At 40.4% G+C, this 12205-nt stretch overlaps 1 protein-coding gene across 1 annotated transcript in view; it reads right to left on the reverse strand.

Annotated features, from left to right (window-relative positions):
• Positions 1 to 12205, reverse strand: part of UBTD2 (ubiquitin domain containing 2) — a 55886-nt gene that overhangs the window by 17198 nt on the left and 26483 nt on the right. Inside the window, exon 2 of the mRNA XM_075056944.1 lies at positions 8031 to 8267. Coding sequence (XP_074913045.1) covers positions 8031 to 8267 — 237 coding nt within the window. The remainder of the gene's footprint in view (positions 1 to 8030; positions 8268 to 12205) is intronic.

Below are 12205 nucleotides of genomic sequence, written 5' to 3' on the forward strand. Positions count from 1 at the left end.
CAAAGGCTAAGCAATGGATACAGTAGCTTGCAGGCAAGGGTGGGAGAAAAAACACAAGGATCTTGTCGCTTAACGGGCAGCAATTTACAGAAACAGATTCAATTTAAACACTAAAGATATCATGGCAAAATTTACTGTACAGATTCTCTCAACCACAGATTCATCAATACAAGAGTTAAGTCCAATATAGCCATCACACAAAAAGCACCACAACAATTACACAGTTCCACTTCTTGAGCTACTTATTTTACGGGAGACATACATTAAACGGTCAGCATTAAACATCTACTATATAATTTTGTTGTAGATATTTCCGAATTATTGTACAAATTCAAAGACTAACTCCTTAGAGCCTGTTGACTACCTTCCACTGCTTCCTTTTCCATCTATGTCTGGCAGCCCACTTTTAGCAATTACTGTTTTGGGAACCTGGAAAATCAGTATACAAGTTGGATACACAGGGCCTGTTTCAGAAAGCCCATTTACAGTAGCATCCCACCATCAGCACACTCACATGCAGCACTTCTTGGATGTTAATAAAGATCAAGCATGTGATGTGAAAAGCCTTAACATTCACAAAGGAGCAGGTTTTGGCAGATATTCCCATTTAATAGGTAAAAACCACTGCAGTAGATGTATTTTCTAAAAGTTGATGCACAAAGTCTGCAACAGAATAAAATCCCTAATAATTTGAATTGGAGACCATGCTTCAACTTGACTTAGAAAAACTAAGTCTGATTTCACTCCTGGATGGTATAAAGGAGGGAAAATCTGATATACAATCTCTTCTGATATACAATCTGGCTTTAATACAAACCAGTTTATATGCCCGTGATATATAATACCTTTTATTAAATGAATATGAAGTGGGACAGCCACTAATGGCTGATACAGCCTTAAAAGGACTGCTGGCACTTGGGTGCTAACTTTCCCTCTCTGGGACAGAGAACTGTCTGGTTCCTTTTCAATAAAAGCATTGAATGCTATTTTCATCCTTAGTTACTGTTTCTACAAAAATAAGCTACTGTGATCACTCCTCCCTTCCCTCACTCCAAGTCATACACAACCTCAGGCGGTTTTGTTGTGCAAAGGAAGGTCTGTACACCCTCTCCTTATAAGCAAGGATGAGGCTGGTTGGGATGACTAACTTACATTGATGGCATATACTGCTCAGCTTTCCCATCATTTGTGTTCCTCAGCCCTGCAAGGAAGAAGAAAATGGTATTTTGCTTATTGTTTGCCTCTACCAACAGTACAGACTGTGTTGTCCATCCAGTCCCAAACACTGGGGACAACTGCTTTAGGCAAATCTTCTATTTCTTACACCAGCATGATCTTGGTATGTAAACTTCATAGAACTACTGCAGAAAAAAAGTTAGAGCAAGGCAAAACCTGTCAGCCTGAAATTTCCCCAAACATTAGAATAATCTCAGTAGGGATGAAAACAAGTAATAGCATCCACCGAGCAAAGTTAATAAAACACCATCCTAATAAAGGTAACATAGGAACAGTCCATCAGCACTAAGCAGCAATACAGCACACTGACGCCCACCATCAATAACCCGCATGCCCATCCAATACTTCTGATCATAGGCATAGCTTTTGTTTCCAAAAAAGCTTCAATAATTCTTCTGATTTACTTTGAGACCAATGAGAGAAGGTGAAATACCAGCTGCAGCAGGGAGCAGAAGTCTTCCAACGCTCCCAGTGATTTACCTAAGCAGTACAAAAACCTCCTCATGACTTCTCGCAAAATGAATGCAATCAATGCTAAAAGCAACACTGACATCTTGCCAAACACACCCGTGCTATGGGCTGCTCTCCTGTTTACCCCAAATCATACCATTCCATCAGCTTTGGCTATCACCCTCTCTCCCCTCCACCTTGCACTCCCAAGGTCTTGAGCAACAGTGTGAAATCCTTCATTTACAACCAAAAATGGAGTTTTCAATGCAGCAGAGGGTAACTTTATTTATCTAGGACAACTAGTAAGTGCTCACATAGTACTGGCTAAGTGCTAACACTCCCTCCCCCAACAAACCAACCAAAAAAAAAAAGCCAAAAACAACCCAACAAAACTACCCAACCTGATCAGTAAGCACATGCATCCCGATGGTCTATTGAACCACATGGCTGTACCAACACGCAGCGGAGCACTAAAGGACGGCAGGTACATGAAGCGATGTAACGTGCCCTCTCAGACAGCAACAGTCTCCAAAACCCCAGAGCACACAAAGGGGAGGCAGTGTGCAGTGAGATGCAGGACTGCAGGCACAGCCATTAAAAGCTGCTCTTCAGTACAGGGAAACATCAGGCCCCAAAGAAGCAAATATCACAGTATGATGCATAGTTACAGCTCCATAGGGAAAAAAAAATTTTGCTGGAATTAGGAATTTTTGTTCGGACTGGGATGGGGTAAACAGCAGAGGCGAAACATGCCTTCCTTTACACCACTGCTGCTGGTTTTAGGGTTTTGGGGGGTTTTTTTGGTTGTTTTTTTTTTTAAAATGTTTTTCTGTTGAGTATTTCACCCAAAGGGGAAAAAAATGTTCTATTCATGGCAAGAACATTTCAGTAATTTAATCTACTTTTCCCCAGCATTTAAGTTAAATACTCACATCCCCACTTTTCATGATCAAGTGTTACACACAGTAAATGTGACAGGTCTGCTTGCACACAAAGAGCCAGTGCTGCAAGACTGCTCACTGAAAAAGCATGCTGCGAGCTACAGGAGCTGTATTTTAAGGCACACAGAAGTTGACTGCTCCCAAGCACAAAGCTGCTGCTTAACAGAGAAGCCCTTTTATCGTTCACACAGCATTAAAGGAGTTAAATCCAATATACTAGTAACTATGCTACAGTGGATTAAGCGTCCATCCTGAAATTTAAAAACTCCACTTAACCCCAGACAGATTCCAATTAATATTAACTACTTTCAGGACAAGTTCAGCTCAACACTAACATTTGGTGCAGACCCTAATAAAATACTACACACTCCAACATCTCTTTTTTGATAGCTGAGAAGTATGTAAAACTGTTCTTCATTAAATTTAAATGGACTCATTAATAAAATATTGAGGATGTGCTACTTTAAGACATCGGAAAAAGAAAAAAGTATAAATTGGCAATAACATTATTTCTATTTTTAAATACATCCCACAGAGGCACCCAAGATAGATGAGAAGTGCTAAGCCCATCCCATAAGCTTATTTATTTATTTAATACTTCTTACATGCTATTTTTAACCGCAGAAGACAGCAAAAGGCATCCATTAGAAAAATTACATTGGTTAGAGTCTTCCTCACACAGGTTACACAAGTAAGATATCTGGCTGAACGCAGTGTTAAGAAGAGAGGTGTTTTTTCCTCCCTTTCCTATAGGTTTCTGGAATAAAAAAGGCAATTTTATTTTTGCAGCATCAGCTAGGCCAGAATCTGTAGCTGCAAACCTCTGTCAGTCCTTACTCACGCCCCAGCCCCCTCTTTCCACTTTACCACTTCCCGCAAGGTTTAATTTTGTAAGTAACACACAGTTTAAACACATACACAACATGCTTACCACACAGGGACAGTTAAAATGTAGATGTACGGCTTTGGTTTGGTTTTTTTAAGCCTCAGTTGTGCACATAAAAAATAAATGAGAGGAAATGCCATAGTCTCATAGTATTGCATCATTTTGCAGAAGACCTCTTCCTTCATGAGAGGAATAAATCAGTTAAAAATTTTCCATTTTTTCAACAGAGTTAAAGGAATTTATCTTAGTTGACGTTGGTTTTCCTTAGGAATCAAGATTCTTTGGTGAGCTAAGACATCAAAGGAAGAATGTCCCATCACAAATACAAGTTTTCACATAAAAAAAATGCCAGAGATACATTGTCAAATTATTTACTCAGGGGAAAAAATAATAATAATAAAAAAAAAATCTTGATTTCTACATGTCCTCTTCCTAAATGGTTGCTTTCTTTGGGGAAATACAGTGTTTTCATGCATGGCCTAAGCAGTAAATTTTCCCTTTTCCTCCCATTTGAAGAAACAAACCCTAGCTCCAAGGGCACACCCTGGCACCCCCCAGCAGTTTCTACCAGGGTTTCTGGTGGACCAGGAGACAAGACTGCACACAGGCATTTAGGTGTTATTTCAGGAGGCTCTGCAAGCATTTTGGTTCTCATCCTAACTTTGCTATGGAAGACAGAGCCTGAACGGGATGTGTATTTGCTGCCTGGCCAGGTAAACAGCTACAGACAATAAAAAGGGGACAAAAGATGAATCTGAGAGGTGACACAGATGCCCTGCCATGCTCCAGGTCCCTGTGCAGAGCCCAGGGCAGGGTAGGAGGACAGACCCCCCTGCATGGGGCACAGCACTGCTCAGCAGTTACATGGTGGTGTAAGTCAGGTAAACAGAGGCCTGGATAGTTAAGAAATCTAGCTGCTCTATATGCATTAACAACTGTTTTTACCTCCTTTTTAACTTTTGCAGAAAGTGAGTTTTTTGTAAACAAAAACATGGAGGTTTTTGGTGTCGCTTGGAACAAGGACAGTTTGACTGTTCTACCTGGCTGGAGATAAGCTCAGCTTGCTGAGAATAAGCACTGCTGAGCCCACAAATGGGAGGCTTTTATTCATAATCTATTCATACATGGCACTAACAATGCTTGATGACTAAGAAATACTTGAATTTCTAAAAGTAGCAGCTTTCTCTGTAGTGCAAAGGTCACACTGCACAGAGACCTATGCAAGCAGCTGATGCACAAGACAAATGTCACCAGCGGAAAGTTGAATAAAAAGCAAGTAACGGAATTTTGTGGGTACTAAACTCAAGATCCTGGATGAATATTCAAAATATTCTCTGTATTTGGAATCCAGCCTCAGGCCAGGTCTGGCTTGGGCAACAGAGCCTCTGACAGAAGTTTGATTCCTGACTTATTTCTGAAATATTCTGAATGTTCTGCACGTAGGCCTTAGAAAGCAGACTACAGTCTGCCAGTAGTAGGCAGGACCCCAAGCAAATTGTCTGCTGAAAAGCCGAATTTAAGAGTTCACATACTTCTTCCCCCTGAAGCATTACATTCAGTGACATTAAAAGGCTAATTTCCAGGGCACGGCATCCATCCTACATTCCTCAGGCTGCCCAAAGAGAAGAAATGCGAGTTATCTGCCCAGTTTCAGATTTTTGCTTGCAACCAGAAACTGCTGGGACTTAAAGCCTGAAACATGTCTATAAAGTCTGAGCTAATAAGCAGTTATTCAAGAAACTGAGAAAACATTGTTTTCAAAATTTGGGAGTGTTGAAACTCTACATCACACATCCTCTCTTCTCGTAAGCGAGGAACACGGACACACAAGCGACTCCCTCTCAGTACCCAAAGACAGACTTAAACTTCCAGGCAGGCTTAAACTTTCCCACTTGAATAAAATCCTCCTCTGTAATTACAAGTTGTTATGCCACTCTAACGAGAGAAAGCCGAGGCCTAACATGTCAAACAGCTTCTTTGCATGACTTGATGCCATGTATTTAACATTTCCCTTGGAAGTGCTGTTCATATGTACACTTGTGCAACATTTAAACTGAATACATAATCTAATGCCATCAAAATAGCTCATTACTGGGGCCTCATCAAATTCTATAACCACATTATACAAACAATATCCCTCTCACTGCAAAAGCATACTCGCAATTCAAATTTTCATTTACTAAAAGAATTATGTTTCTACCAATCTTCTGCATATGGTCACAAACAGACTCAGACCGTCACTGCAGAGAGTGAACATTCGCACACTAAGAGACAATTCTTTAAGCTAAGCTAAAGGCTGATCTGGAGAGCAACTCACATAAGCAGTAAGAGACCACAGTGGAAGGTAATTTGTATTTTGTTAAACCTGTCCCATATATAACATTGAGTTTTCCTGACCTCTCTATTTTTATTTTAGCAGCTAAGCAAAACAATGCAGCAACTACCTTAGGTCTGCAAATACAATCTCTGAGATATTATTTCTATTTATTTGAATGATGACTTAAAATTACCAGTAAATTCAGTTATCCGTTCTGCCAGACCCCTCTCACCTATACAATTCCCTCCAGTTCACGAGCTGCCTAAACACCCTGCTGCTTCTGGGACATTCTCAGCAATGTAGATGTTTTATAAGGACAAAAATCCAGCAACATTATCAACTTAGAAGGAGAATATTCTGTTGTTTTCTGGACACAGAATAAATGTAATGTGCTATTTAAAATACAGTATTAATATATAAAATCTAGAAGCCTTCTAGGTACTTTAGGATTTCCAGATTCTGACCAGTTTTATGAACTACTGCAAAAAAAGAAACACGGTATGACAAACACAGGCAGAAAGAGGTCTTCTGATACCAGTTCCACGCTAGACAACTTGACTCCTTCCTCTCTCTTTGGAAAACCACATTAGCTTATAGCAGGGAAATTATTTTTCTCTCTCCAATGGATTGGGCCTAGAATGTATACAGACCTCCAACAGGTCTGTCAAAGAGGAGACCCAAGATCTCCTTGGCATTAGCAGGTTCTGGAAATAATTGACAGATTCCTTTTTAAAACTACAGCTACTACAGAAACTATTTCTGTATGCATAACCGCCCTTGACAAAAACACCCTCATTATCAGTCAAACCAGCAAAACACAAACCTCCTTGAAAACAAACAACGATCTGGAGGACCACAATAGACTGCCCATGAATTATGGAAAAGCCAGGTTGTGTTGCAGCACTGGAAGTTTCCACCTCTCGGTGACGTTTCAGAGATCCTGACTGCTCAACAGAAGTGGGGAAAACAACATGTTAAGCCACAACTACTAGTAATGTTTCACACACTTCAGTATGGCAATAGACAGACAGATCCCCAAATCCATCCCTTCCAAACTAAATATGTGATCAACTGTGACTTCTTAAGGAAACTGAGGACCTAAACACAACCAATAAAAGAAAAAAGAAGGCAATATGGGTAGCCAATCTCATGAAGACTAGTTAACCTGGAAAGCAAGATACACGATCTTCCAAATCATCCTTTTTCCCTTCCCAGGAGACCCTAGTCAGCACTATATATAAAGTCTTTTATACGTGTCAAGAACAAGTTCATTATTTGGTGCAAGCCTCTTCATGCCCCTTCTGCAAGAGAGGACACCAAACAGAGCCTAACCAGAAAACATGCCTGCTTCAGTTTAGTGTGTTTTGTTATGGGTTGGTGGGTGATTATTTTTTTTTTTGGTGGGTTGGTTTCTTTTTTTTTGGTTGTTTGTTTTTAATTTCATCCTGATTGTTTCTGGTTACTGGAGCTACAAATCCATTCAATTTTTTATTATTTTTTTTTAAATAGAGAATTTGAACTGTATTTCTATTGGGAATAAAGGGAAGTGATTAGTTTCAGAAGGGTGGAGTAAGGGAGAACAGAGCTTGGGGAAAAAACCCAAAAAAACAAAAAAACAAACCAAACACAAAACCAACCAGAATTCAGAACAACAGAGTGAAGGGGAAAGCACCTGAAATAAGTGCTTACAGTTTATCTCATACAAGATCTTACAGCAGATTGCCAGCACCAAGTTTTTGGGAAAGTTTTTCATATTCTTCAGAAAAGAAGCTTTAAAAAACCCAGCAATTCAAATGCCAAAGAAACCTGTAAAATCGGGGGAAAAAAATTTACTCCCTTACAAAGGGAAGCTGTAAAAAATTGAAGAAAATTGTGCCTTCGAGCATCCAGGTGTTTCAAGAGATTACAGAAAGTCACAAGTATTGCCTACAGAGATCAGACACTTAAACTGTGCATCACACAATGTACCAGATCATACATTCAAATTTAGGTTAACTATAGAAAGGTAGCTTTTCTTGGTCCCTCTACACACTAACATGATTTTGCTTTGAAACACCAAACAGGAAGACATGCATACTGAAATACAGGTATTTTAAACTATTGCATACATGTCTCAATTGATTTTTCAGGTTAAAAAACACATTTGCCTTAACCTGCTGTTACACTTCTCACAGGCCACATCCATCTTAGATGAACCTACCATGTGGTAGTGTTATGTTTGCACCGTCAATGATTGCTTGTGCCAGTTCGTGATCATTGCTCTCGAAAGCATGCGCTGCAGCCTTGAGGGCATCCCAAATCTCCTTGCGACCTTCAAAAGCTGGTGCTGTGTCCCAAAACTCATCTCTCTTACTGCGCAACTGTCCATCTGTCATGGGGTAATCACTTTTCCATTTCGGTTTCTCTTTTTTCAAGGGCTGATTACGACCGAGAGCAACTGTGGAGGAGAAAGAGGAAGGGAAATTAAAAGAAGGTAATAGCACAAAATTACTGAAGTGCCCTTTGGTTATTCTGTTTAGGATCTACAGAGTTAAAGTTTACTTTTGGGCAATCCTGATCCCTTTTTTCCACCTCCTCCAAGGCATCACCTCCCTTCCCCTGGGCTCCAAGCTGGTTTTACCTCTTAGAAAAATTGAGGGGCTACCTCCTGCTTGCTGATTTCACCCACACCCCTGAGCACCCCACAACTTCTCCCCCAGCTCCACTGTAACTCCGCATCCCTCCACCCGTGCTGTGCATGCCTGGCTGGGAGACTCGCACCCGACACAGACATCTTCCAACGGCTGCAGCAGCGGTACAGCGAGACACCCGTTACCCCAACATCAGGGTGCAGTGAGACCACGCTGCATCTGGACCTCCGCTCTACACTGCTAGCAATGTTCTCTGCTCAACAAACATGATGCTCTGTTAATACAAGAGTTTTAAGAGGCTAATTTTTTTTTTTTTTGCATCACCTCCTTTTAAACATTTTTAATTCAGAGTAAGTACATGTAGAAAGGAAAATAAGATGCAAAAAGGTAGAATTGTCAGACAGAAATCCCTAAAGAATAATCCAGGAATCCATCAAGCTTTAAAAACTGGTTACCTCATTCACAATAAATACAAAAGCATTTGTTTCATTTTAACTACAGCTATTTTTGTGTAATAGCCAGTTAAGATAATCACATAGGTATAATGTTCGTGGATTAAAACTACCTGCTCAGTTTAAATTACAGCACTGCTAAGACTGTGCTAACCCCTTCTCTTCCATTTGTGTGAATAAGGGGTTATTTCAACTTCTGTTGAAAGGAAAAGGAAAAAGAAGGAAGCAAACTTCAGTGCACACCGGGAAGAATTTCTTCCTGCAAGAGTTAAAACTCCATTTCCTTCAGCCCCCTCTTGGCAGCGAGAAGCTCGCTGCAGCGGGACCCTGCAGAAGAGAGCAGTGACAAACCACAGAAACAGTTCTTACTACAGCTCAGTACTGCAAAACCTTGAATACATCGTTTAAATGTCTCCAGAGGATATAAAGTGTCCTTCAACAGTTAAACTAAATTTAAGTGTATTTGCAACTGAAGATAAGCAGCCCCTCCATGGGACAGGTCATATAAACTGGGTGATGAGTACTAAAGGCTCTTGAAAGACAGGTAAGCTACACAGGACTGAAGTCAATTAAGGATCCCACCACATATGATACTGGAGAGCCATCCTCTCCTACGCTCTCTGTGAAGAGCCCTCGCCATCCCAAGAGAGCAGAGGAACCCCAGCTGCTGTCAGGCCAGGGAAGCATGAAGACATGTAGTCTGTCACCCCATGTCCATACTACCAAGGCCAAAATATCTCTTACAAGAACAAGAAGCCACAGCTCCTGCGATATCAAAGCCTGTGAAGCAAAGCTGTTGCTTATCAGATGGTCCTGGCTAGTCTTCAAGGATGGGAGAGCACCAGCACAAACACAAGAGTTTACATTTAGCATTCTGTGTCCCATGTACAACCTTAGAGATAAGAAACATATCCTTTCTCCAGACCCTCTTATTTTTCTGGCAGAAAGTTGACAGTAGCTGACAAAAAACCTTGTATCTCTCCTCAATCTTACTCCAGCATTCAGTTTTCAATGGAAAAATAGTGTAATACCTAAATATTCTTCATAGTTCTTAATTTAGACTTACGCTGTATCTCTACAGTTAACTACAAACCATATTTATGCCAAAGAGTGTGTGTGGGGGTGAGGGACATGACTGAGAAGACTAAGCGTCAATATATCAGAAATGCTCATTTCAGGTAAGCTGTAACACTTTGCAAAAATAGTATTTAATTCAAATATTCCCTCTCCCTCCTTGATTTTTTTTTTTCTGCCACTGATGCACTCAGCAGTTTTCAGAACAGCACTCAACACTGAGCATTGGGTCTCAGGGGTGATCATCAGTGCTTGGTTTTGCAGCAGGCATTTCAACTTCACGCAGGCTTTAAGGAGATGAAAACACATACATGAGGTTACATCTCGTGCCCTTATACAATCTGACTTTAAATCACCAAAGAACTACCTACTTCAATTTATAACTCAGAATGACATTCACACTTAAGAAGCTAAGACTTAAGTCATTGAAAATAAGATATTTAAAAGAACTCCTGATGGCAAGGTGACAATGCCAGCTTTGTGAAGGCATAAGCCTTCTTCAGATTAAAAAAAAACATAGTAGAGGATGTATGTTCATGGAATCAAAGTCAGATCATAGTTAAAAGTAGCAAATGACAATTACATGGCACACATGCAATGACTCCAGCTGTTATTCTGTATCCCATGTAGAAACTAACAATAATAAACTTCTGAATCCTTTCAAGTGACCACAAACATTTATTGCTTTTTGTTTCCATGGGATTGCTTCCATGAGACTGCTTCCATTTGCTTTTCAAAGAAGTGCTGACCATTTAACAGATTTCAGAACAGCAAACCCAAGTGTTTACAAAACACCAAGTTTCCTGGCAAAGCCCAGCCATTACTAGTCCAAGTCTCAGCTGAGCACACGCAAGCTGGGAGCTGCTGATGGTCCAGTCTAGAACAATAGTGAATGAGGCAGCCCAGACAAGATGGACTGCATGCATTAAACAGTATATTATGAAATTGTAAAAACATATGTGGTAAAACACTTAAACAAGGAATTGTTTCCTTATTAAGGCTTAGCAGTCAGAGCATGAAAATTTCAGACAGACAGACTGAACAGGACACTGTAAGAAATTTGGGTCAGTGGGCAGCTTTTCTTCCATTCTACTTCAGCTAACATCTGTTTGCATGTACATTCAATGAATGCTAATTTATCCCACAGGGCTCTCTCCTCCTCCCCAAACATTAATTATGAAAGCGGGTTAAAGGCACTCCCCGCAGTCCCTGAGCACGGCGGCGTTTCCTGCACACAGCCCTGCCTGCCCGTCATCCAGCACGGCCACAGAAACTGCAACAGGCCATTTCTCTCCTTCGCTTCCCCCATTGCCCAAGACAGCGTCCAAATATATTGCTCTTCACTAGACAAGAATAGCAGGGGAGAGACTAAAGAGGCAGAGATCCTAACAGTTTCAAATAACTTCTCCCTGGAGATACAATCCTTCCTATGCAGACAGCAGTGATGATAAACCCAGCGATAAACTCTTTTTTTCAAGTTGGAAAAAGGATGGAGGAAGAAAGTGACTCTACAAATGCCTCTAAAGCCAAATCCACTCTTAACAAGCCATCCATCCCAGTACTAAGCCTTTAAACACAACTTGGCTTCACAAGCCAGTATTTAAAAAGGTCTTTAGCACGTTTACCATTTATTAGAAGTGCTTCAAGAATCCCCTAAAAGCTTTATGTCCCCCATGAAGAAATACTAATCTCTCTCTAGCTGTGTGGATAGATGGAGCAGAAGGGATACAAGAAACTTAAGATGTGTAAAAAACTTAATGTATGGAAAGGCCCAAATCTCTTGCTTTCCACCTCATGTTTTAGTCACTAGAGAGAAACATCACTACATGAATTTCTGCAGTCAAAGTTTTGAACCACATCAAAAGACTTTCCCTTTTCTGCAATAAGGCCGATAAAGACTAGTCAGACTAGGCAATGAAACATCAGCAGTCTGAAACACTTTGTCAGGTATTTACAATGTTAGTTTTATATTCCTCACTTTGGAAGTAAACTAGGGCTCAAAAGAAAATGTTGACTTCATTTAAGACCACGCACATCAGAGGCACAACCAGCTCGCAAGATCTGGAAGAGAAAGTAACATCCACATTAATTTTTCATCTTACATCACTTCAACATAAGTAAGAAATTATTAATATCCTGCTTGAAAGTATTAATAGTTTTATAAATGCCAAAAAGACATGTTCTCTCTGAAGCAATACTGAAAGTTGCCCATCTTAATA

Source organism: Buteo buteo, chromosome 24, assembly GCF_964188355.1.
Source record: "Buteo buteo chromosome 24, bButBut1.hap1.1, whole genome shotgun sequence".
Taxonomy (NCBI): Eukaryota; Metazoa; Chordata; class Aves; order Accipitriformes; family Accipitridae; genus Buteo; species Buteo buteo.